At 43.2% G+C, this 27,658-nt stretch overlaps 1 protein-coding gene across 10 annotated transcripts in view; it reads right to left on the bottom strand.

The window, feature by feature from the left end:
• The window catches only part of ITPR1 (inositol 1,4,5-trisphosphate receptor type 1), a 163,755-nt gene that overhangs the window by 86,934 nt on the left and 49,163 nt on the right, over positions 1–27,658 (bottom strand). For 6 of the 10 annotated variants that reach the window (XM_071756365.1, XM_071756366.1, XM_071756372.1 and 3 more), the window contains exons 6-31: positions 27,419–27,577; positions 26,080–26,178; positions 25,532–25,615; positions 25,302–25,448; positions 24,394–24,489; positions 22,981–23,025; positions 19,975–20,129; positions 19,279–19,378; positions 18,681–18,841; positions 17,794–17,935; positions 17,252–17,410; positions 16,478–16,650; positions 16,100–16,219; positions 14,655–14,849; positions 12,680–12,931; positions 11,150–11,291; positions 10,042–10,195; positions 9,098–9,285; positions 7,512–7,650; positions 5,945–6,003; positions 4,642–4,803; positions 4,373–4,543; positions 3,314–3,379; positions 2,415–2,552; positions 784–909; positions 196–396 (exon numbers count right to left, since the gene is read on the bottom strand). In XM_071756365.1, coding sequence (XP_071612466.1) covers positions 196–396; positions 784–909; positions 2,415–2,552; positions 3,314–3,379; positions 4,373–4,543; positions 4,642–4,803; positions 5,945–6,003; positions 7,512–7,650; positions 9,098–9,285; positions 10,042–10,195; positions 11,150–11,291; positions 12,680–12,931; positions 14,655–14,849; positions 16,100–16,219; positions 16,478–16,650; positions 17,252–17,410; positions 17,794–17,935; positions 18,681–18,841; positions 19,279–19,378; positions 19,975–20,129; positions 22,981–23,025; positions 24,394–24,489; positions 25,302–25,448; positions 25,532–25,615; positions 26,080–26,178; positions 27,419–27,577 — 3,633 coding nt within the window. The remainder of the gene's footprint in view (positions 1–195; positions 397–783; positions 910–2,414; positions 2,553–3,313; positions 3,380–4,372; positions 4,544–4,641; positions 4,804–5,944; positions 6,004–7,511; positions 7,651–9,097; positions 9,286–10,041; positions 10,196–11,149; positions 11,292–12,679; positions 12,932–14,654; positions 14,850–16,099; positions 16,220–16,477; positions 16,651–17,251; positions 17,411–17,793; positions 17,936–18,680; positions 18,842–19,278; positions 19,379–19,974; positions 20,130–22,980; positions 23,026–24,393; positions 24,490–25,301; positions 25,449–25,531; positions 25,616–26,079; positions 26,179–27,418; positions 27,578–27,658) is intronic. The other 4 variants (XM_071756369.1, XM_071756371.1, XM_071756374.1 and 1 more) reach the window with 2 other exon arrangements.

Genomic DNA, 27,658 nt, shown 5'->3' with positions numbered 1-27,658 from the left:
ACCCATGGCTGAGGAGCTCAGAAAGCTTTTGGTCACATAAAACCCTGTGCTTTCTGGTAGCTGCACACTCCTTTTGCATTGTGAGAGCTGTCAGCTTCTTGGCAGCCCTGGAAGCGAGAGGATCAATTTGTCATTTCCACCAAATGGTATGTGAAAACTTCTGTTCAGACCTTGCAAAATCTCTGCAGCTCTCACCTCAGCCATTACCATATCCTGGCACTTCTTGATGAATTTTCCTTCCGCCTTGACGATCGTCTGCAGGAACTTGATGTACTGAACATTTCTGCCATGTGTTTCAATACAGTGGACAAAGTGTTGAACAACCCGCTCATTAATCTCACTGCAAAGCTGAAAGTTGTTCATGAAAATGTGCTGCATTGTTACTGCTTCCAGAATCTAATAGAGGGGATGAAAGAGAGAAAGAAATTAGCAAACAAACCACCAAAGCCACACAGAGGTCAGGATAAAGTCAACACTCCTGCAGGGGGCAGGACTGAAAAGAACATTTCTGAGGACCTAATCTTTCAACACAACAGCTCCTCTCTAAGCCTATTTTTCAGTCCACTTCAGCCTCTTGAACTTTCTACACTGAAAATACCCTAAATAAACAGACCTTGCCAGGTTTTGAGGCTTTAGAATGAAAACAAAATGTGACCCCTTCAACCAATCTTGCATCAGCACAGGCCCAGAGGCAATCACCAGGGACAAGCCATTCTCTTTTCTTACTCAAAAATAAATAAAAAAAAAATATCAAAATAAATCATGGCACAATGTTATTCTTACCCCTGGGTTAAGGAACAGGTTTATGTGCTTGTGCAGCAACGCCTGGTTCTGTTGGTTCCCAGCACAAAAGTTCTGTAAAAACTCGTGTGCAAGCTTCATTATCTCCTGCATCCTGGTGTCTTCAGCCTGTGGTTGCATGACAAAGAAGATGGGGTTAAAAAGAATCTCAAAGTTCACTTTCAGGTGAGCACTGGATAAGCCACAGCTCCAGCTCTGCAAGGGAATTGTCATGACTCTCACACTCCAAAGAAAAACAAACCTCCACCCAGCTCACAGATATCAGGGATGAGTCTGGCCTGCTCCACAGTTATAAAGTTCATAAAAAAATAAGGGCCATGATAGAAATTACAGTAGTTTATTCTCTAAAACTGCACACTCCATGCCCAAGCCTGCCAGCAACGTGCTTTAGTCAGTTTTACACTCCTGAACATAGAAGCACAGTGGCCAAACCACACTTCATCACCTTGGGGCTAGGCAGGAAAATTGCCATGTTCCACTGAAATGCATCTCAGCACCACCGGATAAGCAGCTCATGGCAAAGGAGAGATGGAAAGTTATTGTTGCTACAGTTAAGCCCAATTTATATTTACTGGAATCTGCACACCACTTGCATGCTTCCAAGTACAGCTCAGGAATTGGTGCCTTTCCTCTGACATCAGTGTGGATTCCCAGCCCACTGAAGGTATAAAACAGTGTGGAAAATTAATGGCTGCCTGTATTTTTGAGGACTTCCACGTATTTCCAATGATGAAACCCCTTCCATGATGCCTGTCCCAGACATAGGCACACGTACAGGACAGAAAGGTGGGAAAGGGTGTTGGAGGGCGTTTTTGCTGCAGATTGTTTTAACAAAATATGAAGCAAGCCAGCATGGGACTTACCTTAACATTAATCAGAGCTACTGTCTAGAATTACAGGTTCTCAGAGACCTGTACAGCTTGGCACAGAGAGTGACAAGGAAAATATGAAGTCCCTCACCTATGCAGTGATGAGTACCTGTCACCTGTGACTAATGGGCAGCCAAGACATGAACTTGGGCTCTGCTTCATCAGCAGGACAAAGGGGGCTTCACAGTGCACCCCTGAGGTGACCCTGGGACAGGATTTGGCTGATTGTGAACAGCACTGCCTGGGGAGCCAGCTGAGAGGGACCCATTTCTCAGGGGCAGTCTGGGACTTTCAAACTGGGGGAAGAACTGTAACTAGAAGGCAAAGCTGCTGATAAACCCCACAGGGGACCAGGCACCTTCATCTCCCTTCATCTTCCCAAGGTCATCCAACCACTGTGGAGCAAGAACAAGGGAACTGCTGCCACCCTCACAGCTTAACTTCCAGGCAGCACATACAAACACATCCCCTCTGTGACAAGCTGAGAGTTGAGCCTTACACTGAGCTACGAGGGGCAAACACTGCTTCAGGAAATAGTGCTTAACCCTGCACATCCCAAGGCTTCAAACAAACCATTCCCTAAACCTCCCTGGTATTTTGGAAGCACGGGGGTTTCACAGACTCCGATTCCCTGTAAAACAGTCTCTGGGAAGCCAACACGAAGATGCAGAGGAGGTTATTAAAAGCCATAAGAGGAGGTTATCATCAATCCACCACGAGGTGAGAGCCCCACAGAAACCCCACCTTTTCATAAGGGATTTGCAGCAGCTCCAGCACAACCGCGTGAGCTCCCATGTTCCTCAGAAGGCGCTGCTGCTGCTTACGGCTCTTCCGGACCGAAATTCCCTCCTGCACACACAGCTTGCTGAGCCGCAGCAGGATCTGCAGGAGAGACCTGGTTTAGGGCTGGAATTCTGGGCTTTAGTTCAAGAGCACAACCAGGTGGCTCCCAGAGAGCAGCAACACTGAAAAACCAGATCTGCGCGGCACGGACCAGAGCGGCTCTAGGCAGCAAAATCAGGATTTGGGGTCCCAGGACAAGGAGCTGAGGTCTGGTTGCTCCTGCAGCAGCAGTAGAGGTGCAAAAGGACCAAGCTGGAACTGAAAGGTGCCAGGGGATGTGGGGGCAGAAGGACACGATGGTGTGTGCTGCCCCTGGAGGAGCAGCCACCACCTCCCTCCCCATCCCTGCGGGGCCGCGGCAGCAACCACAGCCTCGTGCCACTCAGCACAGGCAAGGGAAGCAGACACTGGCCTGGGCACCATCCACAGCAAGACTTTAAATTAAATTTCAACAGCACAGTGGTTTCAAGTGCAAGGCACTCGGGACGAGACAAATTAAACAGCTTCTCCACTTGCTTACATCTTTCGTAGCCTTTAACAATAAAAATATTGTGTTACCATTGAAACAGCAGCAGAACGTGGCATTTCTCACTAATCCATTCTTAAGGAAAGAGTATATATGTAGTGCTTATTATACTCCTGGCTTCTCATTCAAGTTGGGATATGTTATTACTCAGCAAATAGTTTCCACAATGGAAGAGTGACTCAGACTTTCCTGGGTGCCTCCCTCTGACTGCAGCTCTCCAGAGCTGTGTTACTCATTTACACTTCCATTTAACTATCAAGAAGCAAAGTTTTACCTCTTTTACTACACGGTAGTTGTAGCTGCTAGTACTTTCAGGCTTTTGGGACTTGCTGTGACCTTCCTGAGGATAAAACCAGACAATTTATTAGTAGCTTATACTACTACTGCCTTCATGAAGGCAGCTCTAGGATATATCGTTCTAGGATAGCGCCCGCTCTCTTTCTGGGAAGGAGTGTCATCCTTCAGCCTTCTGAGCCTCAGAAAAATACATATAATTATCCTGTCAAGTCACATTGACCTCTGAAACATAAAATAAGGTAAGGATGGGATGATTCTGGAGACAGCAACCTCCTGCCCTTTACCTTGCTTGGCACATTCCGTCTGTAATCAAGTCTCACCCTAAAAAACTTTTTACTTTCTCTCCCTATTATTTCTCTACCATTATTAAACTGGCACTGCAGAGTTATCAAGAGGTGCTTCACAACACTACACACACAGAAAGCAACAAGTAAATTACTTTTTTTACTTCCAAAAATAAACACTCATAACATTCAGAAGTTCTTGAATTCCCTCACCCAGTCTATTCTATTTGATTCCAAATCACATGGAGGAAAAAAGTGTTTAATTAGTTCTAAGCCAGATGTGCATGCCAAGAAAGTCCTTTATTATCAGGTACAGATAAAGCATCATCATTCTCTTCTGTCACATCATCATTGTGCCAATTCCAAATGCATGACCTGAACAGTTCACAGCTCTGCCTTGACATTGTTTGAGGTACTTTTCACCAGACAAAACCCATGCAATTAATTTGTCAGTGCTGCACAGACAACTCAGGAACCAGTGCAAACCCAAACCAACTGCTCTGTTGGAGCCTAAAGATGACACTTCAGTGGCTGCTAATCCTGAACAGCTTCCACCTGAGGCTGACTGGCATTAACAGCTCAAGTTCTCCTCTTATTCTTGCCTCAATCCAAAAGCAATACCAGTCCCACCAGGACAGTCCCACCAGGCTATGCACTCTGCTGCAAAGATGAGGTTTTTGTAACCATTTCCAGAAATGTGACCTCTTCATAAAACATTAACACAGCAGTTTGCACAAACACAACCTAATTACCTCTTTTTTCTTGTGTTCATTTTCACCTTGCACCCCATCCAGAGTCTCATCAGGACCTTGGCCTTTGTACACCCAAAGTTCCGATTTTTCCACAATCGACCTCAGCTGGTCCAAATCTTGCTTTATCTGCTTGTAGTTGTCAACATCTTGGCTGGTGACAAGCAGTTGAACCTTAGATGAATGCAATCCATTAGTTGCACAAAGACATAAGTTTTAGGTGCCAAATACCCATTCAGATGAGGAGTAACACTCCTAATGCACACACATACCTGCTTGAAAGCCTGAAGGACTTCTTGTCTCTGGCTGAAGTGCCTGAAGAGCAGCTGCAGTGCCCCAGACACCAGAGGAGGATAATCATGCATTGTTAAATGCAACAAAACCCTGAGAAATGTCCTGCCACCATGATCATCCAAATCCAGTGGGGTGTTCTCCTCACTGAAAACAGAGTGTGAGAGTTAACTCGTGGACTACCCTGAATGGCCCAGCAGAGTCCTAAGCCCAGTGCACAGGGACAAGGAAACCTTTTTTCTTACTTTTAAATAAGAGGGAAATGTATCAAATCAAGTGCTATGTTAAGGCACACAGGGATTTTTGGTATAATAGGGAGGCTCTTCCAGAATATCATTAATTATGGTTCACTCAGCTTACAGTATCCAACTCAAACTACGCCAAAATATTTGTCCCCGTGTCAGTTTCACCCTATTGCTCAAATAGTTCTTGAGTATTCCTGGTACTAAGCTTTTTCACTATTTATGAAATAAAACCCTACCTCTGTAGCCAGGTTGCAATGCTATGTATGTCAAGTACTTGAAAGCCTCCTCTTTTCTCTCTGTCCCTGCACCTCTTTTCTGAGCACAAGAAACTCATGTTGCATTTCTTTTTCCTGTCAGTGCCCCCTGAATCTTCTCCATATTCTGCTTCCAACTGAGCCTACATGCTTACATTAAAAATTCTGGTGATTAATTCTGTCAGCAAATCCCTGTCTGCTCTTCTCTCTCCATTTAAGAAAGCAGTTATCTTAGCTTTACAGAAAACTGCAGCTCTGAGCAGCTTAAGGACAAGGTGAAGTATTTGGAGTCTGTCACTGACTTGCTGTCCTGTGACTTGACAAGGATATAAGCTGCTGGGGGGGTATGGAAGGTACAACTTGCTTTGTTCTGTCCTACATGTGCAGTTTAATGCTGCATCAGACAAAAAAAAAAAAAAAAAGGATGGCTAAATATATCAGTAGAAAACCCAATCCTTGCCTACACAGAATTTTCCACCTCAGATTTCACTGCAGCATTTGGCTTAGATGCACTAATCCTGCAACTTGGCTTTTGCCTCCTCCAGTGAAGCCCTCCCATGAAGATCTTTCTGGCTGAAGGACCTCTGTCCCTTATCTGGGGCTTGTGAGCCAAGCAGATTCTGCTCTGAGCTGCATCGAAAGCATTTCAGGAAACTGAACCCTCGATAACTCTGGCAGCTGCATCCAATCCCTTCCCAGTCACCACCTCATTTTCAACACCAACCCTGGGGGCTGCAGCCTGGGGACTCCTGAGCTACCCCTGGATTAGCACTGTGAAGAGATACTTTCCTTCCACCAAAGATCCCCTCAGCTTGTTCTTCAATATGTTCAAAGTCAAGGGCTCCTGAGAAAATAAACAAGACAAATACAGCATGTCAGAGTTGCAGCACAGGTATTTTTGCTGCCTAAAACCACTTTAAACAGCAAGTGGTGATGTAGGTGTAAGCAAGGGGGTCAGAACAAGCTGAAAGGAACACAGAGATTACTGAAGCAGCCTGTTAAGATAACCTGAGACAGTAAATTAACCTGTTCCCAGCTCACAAATTAAACTGCATAATAATTTCAGCAACATGCAGGCTTATTCCTCTCTTGGCTGAGTTTAGACTGCACCAGCATTATTCCAAGATGCTGATGGGACCTGGTATTATTCACAGGGGCCACTCACAAGAAACACCAAACTTAAGCCCTGGGAAGTTCTAAAGTAAAAAAAAATATATATATATTAAAAAAATCAACAGCAATATCCCCGTGGGACAAAAAACAAGAAGGTCTTTGTCATTTTCAGTACAAGGTACATATCATCACATGGCCAATGACCAATATTCTAAAATAAAAATGGTCAGACTTTGAGCTCTCAATATTTCACAAAAAATTGCAAAGGGGAGCAGAAGGAAAGCATGAGGATTGTACCTCCTTACCAAAAATGTTTGCCCCTTTTCTTCCAAAGCTGAGCTTGCATAAAGAGCTCTTGCTCTCCCCACCAGCCCAATTTTGAAGGCCCTGGCACCCCAGAGGCTGCTGGACAGGCAGCCCAAGAAAAAAGTAAACACATCCCCTTTGAAGTGAGATCAAACGAAGCAGTCTCCTCCCTTTGAAGGCTTCACATCTAAACCACATTTTCCTTATCTTTCTCCTTTGCATCTAGAGATACAGTCCTCAAAATGAGGAAGAAAAAACTGTTTGATGTCTAATAAGCTGTACTTTTAAACTCCAGTTATTCCTACATGGTACAGGACCCAACTCCAGGACACTTTTTTCCTTGGAAAGTGATACAGCAATTGACAGCACCCCCTCCACTCACTCCATTAACCATCCTGCTTCCCATCAAGAGCAACACTGGACATGAGCTCCTCAACAGCTTAGTTTACAGCCTTGTCTATCAGCACTGAGCAGACACCTCCAGTGGTCTTGCCTTCCTACAATTCCTTTGGAAAAGAGAAATTTGGGTGAGTAGAAGCATCAGGCCAGAGGGAAGGGATGGAGGATGGCAGATTACTTTAGGGACCCTTTTTCTGCACACCCAGAAACATGAGCAGGAAAGATTTGAGGTGGATGACAGATCCCATGTGGCAGTGTTATTGCAGGTTTTTTTTTTAAAGGATGTATCTTGGGCTCCTGGTCACACTTAACACTTGGAAATGAGTAGGAGCAAGCACAGATAAACCCTGGGTTTTGTTTGGGTTACATGGAAGTGATCCCTGCTCTGTTATTCCTGCTGCTAGCAAGGTACTCTGCTTCAGCAGGACCAATCCCATGTCTAAGCAAGAAGCTGAATCAATTATCCAGTTTGCATCTCTCAGGTTAAGAGTCTTCCTTAAGCCACACAAACTCGTGCTTTGCAAAAGAACTCACCTGGTACATTTGCTGACATTTCTTGGCTACTGCTTCCAGTGGGTGATTCAGACATCTGGGCATTGCTTTCATCAAATTCATGTTTAAATATACAAAGCAGGCAGGAGATTCTGTAGTCCAGTCTCACATTCAAAATAAACTGATGATACAGAGGGAGTAAAAATGCTGAGATAACTTGCCTATTTCCAGCACATGTACAACTGACATAATTCAGGGTTACCAACATGCAAGACTAACATGGTAAAGGTCTGGCTTTAACTTGGAGAAGAGGTACACAAATGCTCTTTTAAAATCCCCAGAATTCTGTAACTTTTTTTCAGTGATTTCAACAAGCATACGATATGCACATAGTAATAAAGACTTCTGAGTAAAAGACTTTGGAAGTTTTGACCCCTTGTTCCTGCCTGGTTCTGGCATCCTCACTTCAACCCCAGGAAGGGAAAGTAACATTTCTATCTCTGTGCTGAAAACAGGAGGAATCCCACAGACCAGCACTGCTGTCCTGGCCCCCCAGGGTGCTGTGATGCAGGGAAGCTGAAGAGGAGCTGCCCAGAGCCTGGCTGCTGGACTGGCCAGGGGCACCAGAACCTCCAGCATCCCAAGGACCACCTTCTCAGAGGTCTTCCACCCTCTTGAGGAAAGCAGTACAATGCAAGTAGGACTTTCAGTTCCCTCAGATTTAATAAAAAATGCTAAATGCCAGTTTTAATAGGCCGTGGTAAGAGGGGGGGAATACTGGCACAGTAAAAGATCCCATTGCACACGCCAGGCCATAGGAGAAGTCCCAGTTTCAGACTAAAATTAGCCATGGTGGAAGGAAGTGAATCAAGCCTCCCCTTGGTGCTACATCTGCTGCTGAGGGGAAGGGCATAACCTCCCCCCAGCTCTGAGCAAAGCCTCCCCCAAGGGCACAGGCACAAAAGGGCCCTCCTGCTGCTCAGCATCCCTTCAGCCTACAAGGCTTCTGCAGCTTTCTGCCCTCTGGGAACTCACCCGGGAAGCTACTGAGCAGAAAAGGGACTCCCCCACTCAGGGAGGGAAGAGGAATTTCAGGGCAAAAAGTTTGCAGCAACATCTAGATCCAGGCAGTGCAGTGGAAAAGGGATGGCACTTGTTGCTTTGCATCCCAAAGACTTCAGAATGGACAAGTGAGAAAAGTCAGAGGGGAAAGAGACAGTGATGCTGGCAAATGTGCACACATAACACACACTTCTGGCTGATGGATGTATGAGGAAAAGTCTCAAGAATCTTTCCCTTCCCTGGGGCACTAACAGTGTGGCCCTGCAGACCAGGAGTCATTGCTAAGACAGAGGTGGGAAACGAGCTCTGCACTTCAGCAAGTCAGATGTTTACAAAAAACTGGTCAATATGCAGATCTCTTGCAAACTCATTTCTATAAAATCGTTTCAGTGAAGGCATCAATATTGTCAAACCCAAGCTGAATGCTGCATGCCTGAAAAAGTCACCCTTAACCCTCTGCCAGCTGAACAGAGGCATGTGGGAGGCAGGAGGGACACAAAAGGCACCACATTAATGCTCAGATCCCAGGCAGCACAGGGTGCTGCTCTACCTTGTGTTGCTACTACCTGGAGTATCTCGATGATCTTCAGCTTCGTGTCCATGACCAGGATGTCCTCTTTCTCTGGTTCACTCTGCTTGACATTGCCCTCAGGAGCAGCAGCAAGTGGAGTCATGGGCAGGAACCCACCACCTCTGAGCACCACCTGGGTCATCAGCTCCCCAACTCCATGGATTGACCTCATCACATTGCTCCCTTCAGAGAGGTAGGCAAACAGGGAAGGTTATGTTGGTGTAATGGGACTGCATTAATAGGGCAGGGACCCTCCACAGCCTATGAAGAGAAATTGTCTTAACATTAAACAATGCCAGGTGGGCACCTGAATTCCTGGAACAGAGGGAAGTCAACAGAAGCACTACTTAAAAAAAGAAAGGGAAAAAAAGAAAGGGAAAGAGGAAAGAGGAAAGAGGAAAGAGGAAAGAGGAAAGAGGAAAGAGGAAAGAGGAAAGAGGAAAGAGGAAAGAGGAAAGAGGAAAGAGGAAAGAGGAAAGAGGAAAGAGGAAAGAGGAAAGAGGAAAGAGGAAAGAGGAAAGAGGAAAGAGGAAAGAGGAAAGAGGAAAGAGGAAAGAGGAAAGAGGAAAGAGGAAAGAGGAAAGAGGAAAGAGGAAAGAGGAAAGAGGAAAGAGGAAAGAGGAAAGAGGAAAGAGGAAAGAGGAAAGAGGAAAGAGAAAAGAGAAAAGAGGAAAGAGGAAAGAGGAAAAAGAGGAAAAAGAGGAAAAAGAGGAAAAAGAGGAAAAAGAGGAAAAAGGAAAAAGGAAAAAGGAAAAAGGAAAAAAAGGAAAAAGGAAAAAGGCAACCTGCCCTCTCCCTCTCTCATCCTAGGCATTACTCTGCTGTACAGCCAAGCCACAGACAGAAAATGTACAAAATTTCAAATCCACATGGAGATCTGGAGATGAACAAGCAACTCCCAAGGACTGATCTGTTCTGCCAGGAGTTTTCCAGCCTTACCTTTACTTTCCTCGCCTTTTGCCATCTTGGTGATAGGGAAGATGGTAGTGATGTGCACACAGTCTAATATAGCAAGGAGGATTTTGGTTAGTCTGAGGAGGTCACAGAAGTTGTAGAAACCAAAATATATCAGATTTCTGGCTAAGTTGACAACCTACCAAAATAATAATAAGCCCCATTAATACTACTCATTTAGCTATCACAGTCAAGTTGTCTTAACACAGTGAACAGATCACGAGCCTGGCTGTGAGTCCTGTTCCTACCATCACACCTCCTAACTGCACAAGAATCTCTAGTTCTGCATTTTATCAGAAAGTTTTCTATTTGCCTACAAGTACTGCAGTTTCTGGAGTAAGAATTTATACATTCAACTGGTACTCCATAGCTACAAAATCACACCATCTTTTTCTCATTTCAGAAAAGGCAACAGAGGCCAGGACTAGAGGGAACATACAGATGCTTTTTATGGTTCTACCTTACTGCTACCAAGTTATAAAGTTTCCCCACAAGCCCTCCCACATGCACTGCTTCAAGATTCACCCATAAGAACTGCACAGAGTGCAAATATTTACAAGAGCCCCATTATCTGAAGCACATTCCCTCAAATAATTATTTTTTTTAAATCTCGCATCTTAAATTAATGGTTATTTAGGGAATATTATTACATTTTATTTGCACAGACTATTTTAATAGGTCAGTAAGTCAAAGGACACTGTATTGTTTTCTTCCTGAGTAATCCTGTAAACTCTAGAGACTATCTGTGCATGCAGAAATATTATTTAGTTTTCCAGAATATGTATTCCAGCAAAGATTGACTTTGCAATAACAATGAGAGCACAAAAAGTAAACAGGGCTGCTGCAAATCTGAGATAGAAGCTCACATTTATTAATTGTATTTCATGAACTATCACTGCAAACTCTCACAAACTTCAGTGGTGTTGTTGCATGAGGAGAAAAAGTACAGAGGAAAGCAAGAGCCTGCTGAGGCTCAGCAATCATTAATTAATTACTTGCCAGTCTATCTTTTTGAAAAAAGTACCAACGTTACCCAAAAAAAAAAAAATTAAAAAAATAAAAGGAAAGCATAAAATCAGAACTGGATAACTACCTCAAAAGTGAGCTTATTTTTCTCTTTATCAGAGAAAGGGAACCTCTGACACACCACATCTCTTAAATATTCCTCTACAAATTCCATTGTTTGTGCAAATCTCTCCTTAATTTCATCTTTGGAAGTTCCACTGCTATCATAGCTGAAGAGGAAAAAACAAAAAAACAACAAAAAAAACAAAACAGAACACAAAACTTAGCATGCAAATAGACAGGGCTCTCTTCTCCAGATACAGTTTTTCATTGGTTTGTCAAAATCTAAGAAAAGTTAAACATAGTTAAATAATTTATCCAAACAAGAGAGTCAGGAAGCTGACACCATAATTTCCTGGCTTTTGCTATTTTATCCCATGTGCTCATTTTGCACTATTTTAAAATGTCTGAGGAAAACAAAAAAAAGATAATTTTGTCCCAATAAATAAAAAAAGAAACCCTTATTATTTTAGTGGAAACAATGACAAGATCTGTACAGCACTGAGGCGAGCGGATGTGGCCAAGAGATGCTGACTGGGGATGCTGTTTTCCTCCAAATAAACCCAATATACATGCAAAGCAGACATCAGTTTTCTTAATACAAATTCTAGATTTGTTTCTCAGTGTACGCAGAGAGCATCCAAGGAAAAAACCAATCCTCACCACCTTCCTCTAACTACTTCTGTTTTTCTCTGTGATCACGTATCACTGCTCAGCCTCTGCCAGAGCTGAAGCCATTTGGGTTTCTGTTTTGGCACTTGAAGTTGAACATGAGCCACTGCTCTCTCTTCTCAGCAAAGAAAACTCAGCTAGCAAGGAGGAAAGGGAGGGAAAAAGAAGAAGCCACTGAACAGCAGCACTAATACTGACAAGAGTCAGATTCCTAACACGTAGCACAAATAAGTGTTCATTTTCTCTAAAAGAACTGAGTTCTGAACAGCTGAAGTGCTTTCAATTTTAAATTAGTTGCACCACAAAGAGTTAATGCCAGGCTATGGCCAAGACATGATGTCTGCAGCCTAGCTGGGGGTTGTATGGGCTTTTCACCACTGTATCAAGAGTATTTTCCATACTTTCCATACTAGGTTCAGGAACACAACTGTGTCTCCAGCACATCACTTGTTTCAGTGTCTGTTCCCTTGTTTTTGCTTTTGATTGTGTGAACCATATGGACAACCTGCCCTCAAGAGTCTGTATTCTCATCAAGGAAGGCAGGAGGAAAAATCAAACAGTTCTTCCTTGCTTTCCCTCCCCGGGGCCAGGTCCCATCCCCCAAACCAGACAGCCCATCCCTCTGTGTTCTGGGCACAAACCCCCACTGAGCACATACAGGAAGGCTGGATTGTTCTCAGAAAGCTTCTCAACAGCAACCATTACAGGCAAATGAAACACAGGGTTTGAATGTTACAAAAAAAAAAAAAAATTCGTAATGCTTTTTAAAAGTTATTTTTAAAGAGAAAGGCTACTAAAAATACAAGCTTTAGGATTGATCTGGCTTTGTTTTAAAAACCAAGAGCGCTGTCATTTCCTTTCCCACACCACTCCAGCAAGTACTTACTCATCAATAGCAATCTCAGAAGGTATTTCAGACCAGAGCCGAGCATACTTCACTGGGGTGACTTGTTCCTGGGGGTCACGATCAACGTGCATGTGAAGCATCAGCCTGCAGAAAGATGCCCTCAGGTCATAGGGCAAGTTCTCATCAGACATGCACCGCAGGATGAGGTCCACATCCAGCTGCCCAGATATTTCATTGATGGCCAAGTACTGTCGATCAAGGCACATTCTAGCAAAGAGGTTTAGCTGGTATCTTTAGGGAAAAAAAAAAACCACAAAGCTTACGCTTTAAAATCCAGAATGTCCACTGGGCATAGCACTGATTTACTCTTATAGGTGCTAAAAGAATGCATCTTGTGCTTTCCAGTAACATAGCTAATATTTTTAGTGGGAAAAGTACTTATCAAGTAACATGTACAGTAAACAGAAACATAGTGGAAGACTAGAATAAAAGGAGAAGTCACATTTTCCTGTTAACCACACAGAATTAAGTAATGCTGTTTATGAAAGATACAGAAGAACCCAAAGGACACTTAAGGCAGCTCAGCCTAAATACCATGGAAGACCAAACCCTTCATACTGGTGCTGCAGACACAGTTGCCACTGTAGCAACCTCACAAATGGACTACAGAATCATTAAGAATTAAGTACCTAATTAAACAACTACTGAGCTCTGCTCCCCTTCAGTACAAGAACTAGTAGAGAAAAACTAAACCTACTTCCTAAGCTTTTCAGTACATAAACTAAAAGCAAGTAACTGGCATTTAAGTTATGCACATTCAGACTGGTAATTAACCTTCAGTCACAGAGCACACGTCCAACACTCATGAGTGTGCATACAGGCTTGTGCTGAACAGTGTCAACTGTGAGGTTTCCTAAAGAAATTAAAATTTAATTGAAAACAGACTCCTTTTCACTCCCAGCACTCCTTATGGGAACTTCACCAAACCATATCCTAAACCCTTGTGTGAAGCATGTCTATAATGCAGACTCAAAATAACTAACACTATCAATTCTATTTAAAAGCAACTGGAAGAAAAGATCTATTTTGAAAGCAGATATATTAATAGATTTTTTTTTTTCAAATACATGTAGAAGTTCTCCTTTTGAGCTCACTCCTCCAACAGGCTCAAACAAAATCATGTATTAGGAAGTCTAATGCATGAACCATTTCAGTGGAAGAGATAATGAAAATAAGGTTGATATTTCAAAAAAAAAAAAAAATCCAGTTGTACTTCCTGCATCACCACAATTGAGTCCATCAATCTACTCTCAAGAGTTTATAACCCAGACACAAGAATTTGGTCTGGGCTGAAACCTGATCTTACACTATGCCAAGAACTTGGTGTCTTGTCAAGTCATCTGGAAAGATTGCTTCATGTTAGACACTGCTAAGGGCAGACCCTGAGCCCTACAGAAGAGCACTGCACATTAATCAAACCCACCTTCTGGCATTTTCATAGCTCTGTATATTGTCCTGCTGAGAACTACAGGACCAGCAAAGGCTTTGAGCTTAGAGGGAAGTTTAGAAAGCAGAGAAAAGAGCAGTGACTTCTTTAAAATCAAAAGCAGAACCATCTGCATGCTCAGACCCTGTTCTTATCACAAGCAGTTGTTCACCCCAGCTACCATCTGAATACATCTGAGGGGTTAAGACCCAGCCTTCTCCTGGCACTCACTTATCAGGGATCCAAACAGAAACACAGCCATTAAGTGTTGTGCAAATTCAGTGCCCTCTAAGCCTCAACTGTTCCTTTGAAAATCAGTTTAACCTTGCTAATGCTGGCAATCAGATTTCCCACCGTGAACAGCTTCTTGCATTTAGCTCTCACTTCAAGGAGCCTCCATCCTCACCCCCTCACAGCTGCTCTGTCCCTAAGCCCAGGATCCTTTCTCCCAGCCCCACTACAGCCTGTATAGCAGAGGCTTCCCCACATGCCCTGGTGGACTTGGCCAGGCAGCCAGGTGGTGTTAACCTGTAGTAGCTGAGTACATCCCGATCCTCCTTCTGCCCTTCCTTGGCATCCTGAGCCAGCTCTCGGATACTCTTACTGCGGATCTCCTTGTTGCTGTCTCTCCAGAACAGCCACACTTCTTCCTCATCTTCTCCAACTTCCAAGGCATTTTCTCCACTTGACACTTCCTCAAACTCGAATCGAGAGAGGACCAGCCTGCAGAGGGAAGTCAGGTTAGACTGCACCTTGCCAAGACCCACGGGGATCTTTTAGAACATTTGAGACACTTGCTGAAATGTGCTGCTGCTGGAGAAGGAACTAATTGTATTATTTCACCTGCATTCAGAAAACAGAAATTTTATTCCTTAACTCTGCAAAGCAGAAACTGAACATCTCACTCTTTCAGCAGGAGCAGTTTTCTACATAAAACTTGTGGTGTGCTTTTAAAAGCATTAGATTAGAATTATATTGTAAGCTTTCCATTCTGCCTTTAAAAGACCAACATTTCAGCTCCATTCAATTGAGGAATAAAGAAACAAGGGAATTAAAGGCATGTCTGACTGACTTTCAAAAACATCTTTACAGGACACCTGGTTCAAAGATCATCCAATGGACTAGGAAAGGATTTGGTAAACAAAAATAACTAAAAATCAATTACTTCTGTATTGGATAAATCCCGTATTATTCAGAACTTCTTTCTGCTTACATGGTGGAATAATTAGAAATATATCAGCTACTAGACTAAAAAGGCTTTGGGGACTTTCAGCTTTTCAGCCAAAAAAAGATTATACATCTGAAAAAAAGGCAAATTGAATAGCCTAGATAAGATACACAATAAGAACAAATAAGTGATGGAGCAACTTTACGAGCAACAGAAAGAACAAAGTCCTTATGATTTCATGAAGAGAATTAACTGTGATAGAATACTCTCACCCTTTTGTTTTTTGAATACTACCTGACCAAGACTTGTTTCCCTTTTAAAGTATTATGAGCATCTGTGCCCTACTCCACGTAATGAATAAACCCATCTTTTTGAAAGGTAATTGGGATCTGGTCCCTGCTATGATGCTGGAGGCCAAAATCCTAAGCACAGAGGGAGAAATGAGTGAGCAGAGATGCATCTCAGCTTCTGCTTTGCTTCAGGCTGAGCTCGGGGAGCAGGCACCCAAGAAGCACTTTGGAGGGGACAGCTTATGGAGGAAAGGCTGAGGGCCAGGGGAGGACCCTGCACCCCTTTCCTGCAAAGTCTGTCTGCTTTGAGCAAACGTGAGATATCTGAATGATTTCTGTCTGGGACTGCATATGGCAGACGTCTGCTGCCATCATCCCCTTCCCTCTGTGTTTGAAGAGGACTCCACACATACGTAACTGCTTTCCCTAGAGGTGCCAGCAGTGCTTGAATCAGCTTTGAATTACCTTCCTTCTGTTTCACACTAGGAAGAGCATCTTTAAAGGCATCAACTCACTTAGTTTCAATGAGAATGTCTGCATTGGCTGGATTCAGCACGGCTTTACAAATCAGCTCCTGTGTCACTGGGATAGATTTGTTCATGGAAACGCAGAGATCTGAGAGGTAATCCAAAAACCTGTTGGAAAACACGAGCCAAAAGGGTATCAGTCCCTGCTGAGATCTAGACTGAAGCAACCTACATTTCAGAAAGAAAACATTCAGAACTCCATCTTACCATTGCAGAGCTAGACTGCTGCCCGAGGGAGAAGTTATGGCGAGTGCCAAAAAAAGAAGTGAACGAGCTGTGCTTCCTTACCAGCAAGTTGGCAGGTGCAGATTTTTCTCAGAGCCGAGAGAAGAAGGGCAATTGGAGACTCAGAACCTTAGATCTTACCTGGGCTCCCTATTTTTCCTCACAAGACTAACAAAAGTGTCAATCTCTGCAGCTGTGATGTGCTTCTCCAGGAGCTTGCGGTTGTTGTGAAGCAGTGCTGTAATGGTGTCCTCAGCCAAGACATCATATCCAATCTGCTTCTGCATGAACCCAAACTGCTTTGCAATGTATTCCTTCAAAACACAGAGGGAAGGAAGAAAGGGAGGTGGTGGAATTATTTCTCAGAATTTAAGACAACGCTCAGTAACAGAAAACAGTAAGATGTTTGTCAATATCGACATCTCAAGAAGCAAACTGGATGTAAAATTTAAATCCTATGTGACCTACACCAGGGCAGTTGGACTCAATGATCTCTCAAGGTCCTTTCCAGCCCCTAATAATCTGTGATTCTGCGAAGTTGTTCTTCTCAGAGGAAAGTGATGTCCAATAACCTTGACACCTCTTTCCCTCCCTCCCAGGCTAGACACCACCAAGGTATTAATCCCCATGTGAAAGCAGTTTGCTTTTAACAATTACAACAAAAAAATGAACAGCTTTAAGCCACTTTCAATGGAGCTTGTAGTAAACCAGAGTGAAAAAAAGTTTCTAATTCTCCTGGATTTGACAGTTCCACTGTTTTTTTAAATTCTCCTAGGAACAGGCACTGATCACACCACACGCAGCCTCCGAGAGAGACGAAAAATACCAGAGAGAGTAAAACCAAGCAACCCCACAATCTTTTGCTGCCTGTACCATCACAGCAGAGCCACTGAAAGCAACAGACAGGTTTCAAACCTGATTTTTCCTGTAGTCCTGCTGGGAGTGCCTCAGCACCCTGTAGCAGAGCCTGCAGATGTGTCTGAAGGGAGCGTGACGCTGGTCTCCCAGCTCCTCCAGCCGCAGCATGGGGCCATCCCCACTGTCTGTAAAGGGTGCCTGCAGCAGCTTGAAAATCTAGAGATTTGTGAGAAAAAGCAGATAAAAATCCCATGAGACACTGCCTTCATCTGATTAAAATTAGTGCAAAAGCCCTGTCTCAGCAGCTTTTGAATTTCTAAAAGGTTCATCAGAAACGCAGTATAGTTACCACGTTTCTTTTTTGGCCAGAACAGAGACAGAAGACACTGTTGATCACCTTTATAAAACACTGTATTCTGACCTTTTTTTTTTTTCCCCTCCAGCAATGGTATGCCTACAGCCCACCAGCAAGAGCCTGCTGAAATCTAGAAACTCCAAGGATCTCGTAGTACCAACAATTTGGTCAGATTTTTGACTGTTAGGTTCTGTTTTCTGGCAACCCTTCTCGTAGGCAGAGTTCAGTGAAAAATGCAGCCTACCTGCTTTAGAATATTCTGTTCTCTCATCAGTTTTTGCCTCTCTCTATTAGGTTTAGAAAATACCACTTCAAGAACGTCTTGTCCAGAATTAGTTCCACCAGTAACAAAGTAGACCAAATCCTCCAACAATTTGGTAACAGATCTAACAGGAGAGCCAGAAGTTGTTAATGCAAGACTACAAATTCTGTTAAAAGAACAAGGTCAATGTGAGTTTACACAGTTTTCAAGTGAAAAGAAGAATACCAAGTAGAGACTCAGATGCTGGATAAAGCATGTAGGTTGGTAGAGAACTTAAAATTAGGAACTAATGCTCCTTCTTACTGCATAATTGCTGTAAGAGCTAAACAACAGCAGCAGTAAGACAAAAATATCACCGTAAGGCAGCTACATTCACCAAGTTCTATTTGGCAGGTTTTAAAACTGCCAGAAAAAAAAAAAAATAAATCAGGTGATAACCTCTCCCAAGGCCAAAAGACAGTGGGTACAGGAGCACGTGGGTCCTGGCTTTACACAGCCCCCTCTGGGCTCCTTTTGTGTGGCCATGCACTTTTCACTGACATTGTCAGAGGATTTGCAAGAAGTCATAAGTTCAGTCTTCACAAGGTAGATTATAAATTCCCACACTTGATTAGCAAAGCCCCTCAAGAAAGGTATGCTGGGGATTATTGCTCCAAGTTCACCCCAGCAGTTCTCACAGCAACACGAGGGCTTGAGAACCTCCACTGTGGACACATTAACAATAAATACATCAGCTTTGGGGTTTTTTAAGTCTTAATCAAGTAGGAAATCAAATCCCTCTCCTGAAGATAGGGTACATAAAAATTTCAAATAAACAGTTACTGAGCAAAGGAAACAATATTATCTGAAGCAAATTCTTTCTTCCTTACCTCCTTTCATTCTGGGTAATTGTTCCCTTTTCCAGCTTGCCAGCAATGGAACCTAAAACCTTACTTGCATCATTTGCAAAATCCAAGTCCCGAACCTCTGCAGGGGAAACTGGTACTATAGCAAAAGCTTCTTTGTCCTCTTTAATTGGAGAGGTACCAATCTGAAATCCAGAGGAAGCTTATCATCAAACCCAAAGGCAGAAAACAAAGTAGAGATTCACATACTTGGTGATAATAAAACAGAAGAGAAGCCGTGCTCCACTTAGACAGCTGGAGGCTGTAGATGAAGTCAGACTTTGAGAACAGTACCACTCTGTGAAAGCCCAGAGAAACATCAGAAGAGATTGCAAAACATTGCTGTAAATAATGGGAAAAATTCTCCTCGGGATGACTGCTACAGAGTAGAAATTCAACAGTGTAAGAGTAAACTACTATGAAAACCTAATATTCAAGATAAAACACTTTGCCCAGGTACTGTTCATTGCTGTGAGGCTGTTTGGCAGCCCAGCAGTCACAGGGGACTGGAACTTCTCCCAACAACATTTCTGTGTAAGTACAGGAATCAAAGGATGTGCTTGTATGAAGGGACAGGACTTACTTTGAGCATCACAGGTTTCTCCTCTTCTTTATCAATAGGGATATTTGTACTATGAACCCAGGTGTTAGTGCAAAGGTGTCTAAGTCTGACATAAGAGTTCCTGAAATAAATAAATTTCAGATCATGAGTCCATTTCCCAGATGGGAAACCTTCACATTGTTAGAACTGCAAGATGCTGGCTTTTGGTGGTCATGTGAACTTCCAGTAACTTAAAGAGTTTCTGATCATTTGGAGAGTTGCCTAAACAAAGTGGATGAGAATGGACAGCAAAGAGCCTGAATGCAGACTGGGTATCTTTGAGGAGTACAGCAGCTTTGAAGTGGCAAGTGACACCATAATAGCAGTAATGGGCATGTAAGCCATAGAGTATGAAGTGGGAACACTTGATGTTACATCCTAGCTAATGTCTTACAGACACGTTAGGGGAGTGACTTTAGAGCACAAGGCTTCTAATCTCATTTTTTTCACTGGCAAGGAAGTACATTTCCATCTTCCCATCTGTAAAATGGGGTTTTGTTACTTGTAACCCTATTGTAAAGTACTAAAGTGAAGTTTCAGGCACTTGTCTAATGATTTCTATATTAGTTTCAGGAAGACTCTTCATTCCAAAAGAGAAAAATATTAGCAGAGACAGCTTTACCTTAAAGAAATAGTAAAAAAAAATAATAATAAAATCACCAATACACTCAGCTGTACCTGGGGACAAGGCTGTCTCCTCCTCGCAAGGTGGTGGGGTCCAACTCAAAGATGGAGGAGATATCATTTCCTTCAGGCACAGACACCAGGGAATATGCCATCTTCTCCTGAGCACTGTGCAGGCCTCTTCTGGAGGCATCCTGCTCAGGGTCCAGCTGTGGAAGAATTCCCAGCACAGTCAGACCAAGCCCTCCAGACCCACCTGTCCGTGTTAGATAGATGTGTCCTGGAATTAGCAGGCAGAACTCTGAACCATTCCAAGTACTGTTCGGTCAGCTGGACACCAATAAAACCAACAAGCAGCTGATCTTGCCAACCATTTCTTCACATTCCCTGGTGTTAATAATTTCTGAGTATTTCTGGATCACAAATACATTAAATCCTAAACTACAGAAGTTATGTCTTGCAGATAGTGCAGAGGAGACTCCAAATCCTCTGACCATTTACCCCCCAGAGCTCTGGGAACTGACTAATTTCAGGTGAGCCACGTCTGCCAAGCCCCCCACCCCTGACACTATTACCTCTTGAGATGTATTGGATGTACTGCAATTATCATTCTAACCAAGTCATTATGGGAGCTGCAACTAGAAAAACCAGCAGCACTGGGTACCAACCATCCTGGAGGGAAACAAACTTCAGCAACAAAACCAGGACAAGCATCTATCCATCACAGACAAATGAAACAGCAGCTAACCCAGAGGTTGGCTGTCTTGCTGCTCACACATCAGCTCATGATGCACTCAAACACAGTGATAGACTCCAAAGGACATGGCATCAGCAGCATCTTTATTCCCAAGGTGCTAGCAGATTACCAGCCTCTTCTAACAAAGTAAAGATACTAACACCAACTGAGTAAAACCCTGGATTTTCAGATGGAAGGACAAAGTTTGGAAAAAACAAAGCTAAACTGGAAAAAAGGAATTGCAGCTTTCTCTAAAACCTTCTCTAGGGAACTATCAGTATCACCAGTCCACAAAAAAAAAAGTTGCAAACTGTCTGACACAAGGCAGGATTCAGCTGTCCATCTACAAACACCTAAATCCTAGGTGTAATTTTTCAAAGTGATCAAGTATCAGCTCCCTTGTGCTCTTGGCACCAGTGAAAGATGGGTTCAAGCAGTGAGGACTCAAGTACCTTCCCTTCAAAGCCATGCTGTGAGGACTGCAGTCCTTAAAGATCCAGGAGAGGTACTGCCATTGATCATACCTCAGGATGCTCTCATTACCACTTCTGTACTCAATGAACTTGGCTCCAAAGTAGTGACATTTAAAGTCTGATTTTGCACATGGGAACAGTTAGCTGTATGGAACAGAAATACACCTTGGGAGTGTGCCTTCAGGAGAAGAAACTATGAGCTGAATGGAGTCCATCTGGAGCCTTTACACCAGAAGAAATTTGCTCACTTGGAATGAATTCTCCAGGCTTCAGCTGTCTCATCTCTGCAGCTGCTCTGTCCTCACAGTTTGTATTCCAGGAGACAACTGGTCAGTTATTGACACCGTGGCAGAAATCAGGAAGTAAAAAATGGGGCAATTGAACTAAAACTAAACCATCCCCCCCAAGCTGGACAAAAGCTGTTCCCAGGGTACCAGCTGGCATCTCACCCCTGCCCCTTTAAACCCCATTCCTGTACTGAGGGATAAGAAGAAAAAAGCAACACAGAGCTGTGCTAAGAAACCTCCCATCTTGCAGACAGCTCCCATTTGGATAAAGTTGGACTCTGGACAAAGTTGGATAAAGCAGCCTACACCAACCTGTCGGTGGTTAAACAGTGCAGTCATTTTGCAGCAGAAGTGAGGGATCTGCTCCTGATCCTCATCTCTGCGGGCTGGGTTTGCCATCTAGTGGTAAAGTCACAGAGCAGGGAAAAAGCAGCCCAGCTCTGGAGTGTGACACCAGTTCCTGCACTTCCCATCAGATGGAGATGTTGGCATTACACAGGAGGGTGGATGTCTGAAGGACCTCAACACTGACTGACTTCTAAAACGTTAACAAAATAGTTTGATGTTGCAATCCCGTCCCCACAATAACTTTGTAGGGTGGCTTTGTTTTTTTCATGTTTCCAGTATGTTTACTGAAGTCAAGCTGTCAGAAGGGCAGTGTTAGCTGCCCAGTACCACACTAAACCAATTAGGACAATAGCTCAGTATCTGGGGGTAAGGACAGGCCTTTTAATGGCCAGAATATTGGAACAAATCCTCTTAGGAGGAAAATTCTACCTCATGGTATTTCAAAGCATCACAGTGCATTTTTAAAAACCCCAGGAGTAGTTCTTCATATCCAAATGGAACAAATTATCCAACACCATATTCCAGGACAAATGTCCAAGCAAGATGCGTAAGTCTACAACTAAGCCCAACTAAAAAAAAAAAAAACGTAACCCACAATGGAAAGTGATGTTCCAGTTTTATCTCTTTTCAACTACTGAAGCAACAGTTTCCCTTTGACACTTGGTACAAAGCATCAGCAGACTCAGGCTTGGACACAACAACACTTACTGAAAACACCACACACCTGCTTTCACAGGAAAAGGAGAAGAATGGCACTGAAATCATTCTCTCCCTGCCATTCTTGCTCTCTAGACCCTTAATCCTGGGGCTTTCCTGTGGTAAGCTAAAACAACAAGTGGGAATTCACCTCTTAAACGAGGAGTGGGACAACTGACTGGCACAGCACATCCCGTGTCACCTTGAGCAAATTGCTGGTCACACCTCTTCAAGAGCAAAGGGGTAAGAAACACAAAGACAGAAAGAGATGCTACAGAGAGGGGAGGGGGTCCAGATAACAAATTCTGTTCCACGTGCATTGCTCTTCACTAAAGCCTGACCCAGTTTTCAAAATCCACTCCTCTGGAAAGGCCTTAAAAGCCTTCAGATCATTCTCAGTTTTAGAATTTCTTCACTAGCAGCAAAGCTTGGACCATTTATGCACTGGCCAGGTAAATATCTGGTCCTGTGCCAAGCCCTCCTCAATTAGGGGCAAGATCAGACTCTTGCCTATACTTACTGAGGATTGACACTCCAGGTCATCTTCCTCATAGTCAGGGTTTACCTGATGAAACAGAATCACAGGCAAGTCAAACTCTAGCAGAGCTGGAAGGGGGAAACAGCCTCACTGTGGTCTAAACTTATTTTGTAAAAAAAAAAAAAAATACAAAATGCCCTACTGCTCCAGCACTACCAGGCATGCAGAACAAACTGTGCAAACAGATTCAGGTCTGGCTGGGGATCTGCCCATCAATTAAGCACTTGGGAAATCTGCAAAGATGCAGAGATTTAACTTGCTCAGGATAACCACTAAAGGAGCAGGAGGGATAGAGAGATCCCACGTTTCAGGGTCTGTTTTGGCTTTGTTTTTTTCAGTCCCAAGTGGAATTTCCAGCTATAAACTACATGCTTGGCAGAAATCTTTCAGAAGAAACAGTATTGTAACCATGGATCAGGTGAGCAATCTCCTCTGGTATATTTTTGCATGATGTAACACCATGTATTTGTTTTGGCCGATGAGAAAAGCCAAGATTTACTGGAAAAGCTCTATACTGGTTCACTACTGGAAGGGATTTGCAAGTACGTGACAAAAACCTGCTGTTATTCCAATCTGCTTATTAGAAGAATATAAAATGGGTTATTTAATCTGGACTCTCCCCACTGATGGTCTCAGGTCAGTGTGTGCTGAGACAGCCCTTCTGAACTGCTACAGCTCCTACATCCAGGAGCTTGGACTGGCAGTGCTTTCTGTATAGGCATGGTGATATCTCTGAAGTAAATAGAACTGGTTTTAATCAACTTTTACAAGTGTTTAGCAGCAAAATTCACAAATTAACTGTTGGGCTATTTTAAATAAAAAGTATCGAAATCTTATTTCAATAGGGAAGGGAGGATGTTTACTATGGAAAGAGAGAAAGATTTGTTTCTTTTGTGCTTGGACAGCTAAACTTTACCCACAGTTCTTATAAAGCTGGCTTGAAGTATAACTGAATTTCCATTTTACAGTCAGTTCTACTGGTCTGATTGGAAATCAGTGATTTAAGAGAAACTGACAGTAATTGAATTCATTTTCCCCAAAAGGCTCCCAAGCCATTTACAATGTATTCATCTATTAATAAATTCACCTTGCTTCTACTGCCCACCTGACAAGATATTATTTAGTGTCTATTCTTTGCAGAAGAGTTATTGCCTCCAGAAATCATTAAAAAAAAAAGTGAAACAAGTTCAAGACTACCCCTCTACCACAGCATCCTTTCAAATCTCCTTCACCTTATTTTCTGTTTACCCATCTATTCCCATATTAATACCAAGGACCCAAACACCACTCCCCGGGTCTGTTCCTAAGGCAGGAAATGAGCTTTTCAGAAGGTGCAAAAGGAAGGAAATGCTGTGGAAGGAAAGGCTGAGTTTCTAAGCAAGCCCCAACACCTACCTCTGCTGCCAGGTAGTGTCCAGTGGCAAGGTGTTTGAACCTGAAAAGGCTGTTCCAGTACCCTGCCCCACCACGACAAGGATCATGCTGCACCACCTACACAGAAAAGATGAAACACATGTGAACAACACTCAGTACAGTAAATACTTCATGCAAACCACCATCAGCTCACTCAGCAATTTATGAACATTGATTTTTCTGCACATTGTCAAGTGACAATACTCAGGGACAGTTACCACAGAAGATGTGGCTGCAGCATATCGAAGTAATGTTAATTCTAGGTGGGTTTTCTATGCATATCAAAGCAGGTAATTCTTGGAAAAAGAATATGAAAAACACCCAACCACCATTACAATTAAATTTAAATTCTTTAATGGCAACCACTTAAAATCATAAACCAACTCTAATCACACCAATAAAGTGAGGATATTTTAAGCAGCCAGTCATGGCCAAGGTGTTAGTCACTCCATTTGAAAGCCAAGCACAGAAAAAAATGGTCCAGACAAGCAACACGCAGAGACTGGGAAAGGATTGCAATCTGTGAAATGGGGATATGCAGAATCCCATTATTCCACACCAAAAATAGAGTGTTCAGCAAACCCAGCAGGACAGTTGAAATTATTGGCTGGTGTTAAACTTTAGTGACTGGTAAGAAAATGACTTCATAGATGCTTTTGTGTCCCCTTTTTCCCAATCATCAAGAACCTGTATTTGAGAAATATCTGCTGCAGCATTAGAAATCAGAACCCAGCTTTGATTTTGCATTGAAAGCACAGTAAGAAAAGGAATTTTAACACTGAGCTTCAAACACCAGGAAGACTTTTACCTAAAAAAAGAAATCCAAGTACACAATTTTTAACAGTAATTGTTCCTACAAAGCCAACCCCAGCCTGGGTTCCAATTCTTACCTCTACTTCCCACAGGGCTTTTGAGCTGGTGGCAGAGGTGGCTGACTGTCTCCCCGTTGTTCTCAGGAAGACGTGCTGCTTCTTCCTGTGCTCATCACAGGTCAGAAACTTCTCCTGTTCTGCATGGAACAGCCTCACCACATCCCCCTGTCAAAGCCCAGACACCACAGTCAGTACAGGCATCACCCACCAGCGACCAAGTTGCAAACAAGCAGAGCTTCAAGTCTTACCCCTTTGAGAATATCATCCTTGTTATCACTCCATTTCATGAAGAGGACAATTTTCCAGCTTGTATTGCAATTCACAGAGTTGACCTAAAAGGATAAGTCAAACCATTAGTGCCAGCCTCGTGCCTGCACAAGACACTGCCACAAACTACTGTCTTAGCTTTTAGAATTTGCAACAAACCCCTGCAGTCCCTGCTGCACTGCTTCAGGGAAGGAAAAGCCCTTCATGCACTTACCCCAGAGCAAGTAACTGCACAGCTGGCTTGCCAGCAAGTCACTTGCTAGATATCACTGTGCCACACTTCTGGTTTTGAAGGAATAACTTACTTTTAGCCAGTCAAGCACAAGAGATCAAACCTCTGTCTAGCACCCAAAATACATGAGAAAAATCTTCTAGCTCTGCGAAGTTCCTGATTAACAACATAATCATTCCTCAGCACTGCCAAAGGCACCAACCAACTCACCCATTTCCATGAAACAAATCCCAGCAGCTTAGCTGAGACACAGGGAGATTTGTGTAGAGTGCTCCAGCTGTGTCAGTCTGTCCTTACCTCATTGCACCCTGGATTATCTACAAGCTGGTGGCTGCTGGCATGGAGAGGCTGCCCAGCGTTGACGGGATTCAGGACCACTTTGTCTCCAATGACAACCTGTAGATAAGTGCAATATCAGACAGAAACCTGCAACCTGAGAAAGCTTGGGGTTTTTTTTTCCTCTTTTTAATACGAGAGTGTTGGGAGGAAATCACTTTCTTGCAGTTTGGAAAGACACCAGCCTGAGTATGGAAACCAGGATTCTGCTCACTTCAGAATTTAGATCGTTGTACTAAGTCATGGAAGCAGAAAAAACCCTCCACTGTTGGACTCCAGGGCTTTCAGAGCAATCACAGGCTGTAATGCTGGTAGCAAACCTGGCTGCTGCTTTCCGTGAAGTTGTTTCTTTGGTTAACATTTAACAAATTAATTCCTATAGCAAAAGATCAGCCCAACGTTGTCCTCCTTCAAGATGCACTTTCAATTGAAAAATCAGATTCTTGACTCAATACAAATTCACTTGATTATGGACAGTGAAGGTCCTGTTCTTCCCTTCTTCTAGGGAAAAGTCCCACTAAAACCAAGACTAAACACCAAGAAGCCTTTTCTATATTGAAAAGAACTGCTCTTAGTGAAAGTGTCTGAGAGTCGATGTCATTCAAAAAGTGCTTATTGGCCACAGTGCACTACCCTGTGCCCTGGCTTTGCTGTGTGTGTCTGTAGAAAAGGCACAGTGACAGGTATGGGGCTGATCTACAGGATAAATTACTGCTATCTGAGCAAGCCAACTGTATTGATGTGCCAGATACCTTCCTGACCTACACCTCGGGTCACACTGAGTCCTACTGAATCCTGGTTTGGGGCAGACCCGAGTAAAGACCCAAGACACAGTAAAAAAAGATTAAAACAGCAATGCATCCAATTCAGAATCTATCATTTTCCAGATTTCCCATGAACAGGAATTTACCCTCATTATTACCTCGTTCCTCACATAAGAGATGATGATGAATTTGGATTCCAAACTGACATGACTGAAAACCAAGACACCAATCCCTTGTTCTACATCTCCCAAAGGAACCCAGGCTTTCCTACCATTTTGAATTGGGCAGGAATTATGGAAGGCGAGTGGAATCAGGTCCCTTATTCCTTCCAATGTTAAATCACTCCATGTTTCCAAAATATAAGTTACCATAGCAATTTTCCTCCCCCTCATGACAGCATAGGAAAGAAGTTGTTCCTGCAGCATCATGCACTGCAAGATGTGTGCATGTCATTAATTGCAAGGCAGGCTTTGGGAAATGAGTTGTGCCTGGCTGTGCAGAGAGAAACACCTGCAGGTTCTCTTTGCAGCACTTACACTGTCTCCTATGGAACGAAGTTTGTAGAAGGGCTGAATGTAGAACCAGGAACCTTCGTTTCCAGCTTCATCCAAGGTCACCCTCATAGCATTCTTCTCCAGTAGAGCTGGAAGCCTCTTATTTACTGTTAAGTATTTGTTACTTTTTAAGTGAAGCAGCTAAAATAAGAATTAGAGTTCAGTTCTAATAATGCTCATTTTTCTTCTCCTCAACACACAGCAGATGTGCATAAGATAACC

Source organism: Heliangelus exortis, chromosome 12, assembly GCF_036169615.1.
Source record: "Heliangelus exortis chromosome 12, bHelExo1.hap1, whole genome shotgun sequence".
Lineage (NCBI taxonomy): Eukaryota > Metazoa > Chordata > Aves > Apodiformes > Trochilidae > Heliangelus > Heliangelus exortis.
Note: the sequence above shows the minus strand (reverse complement) of the source record. Positions and strands in the feature narration are given on the sequence as shown.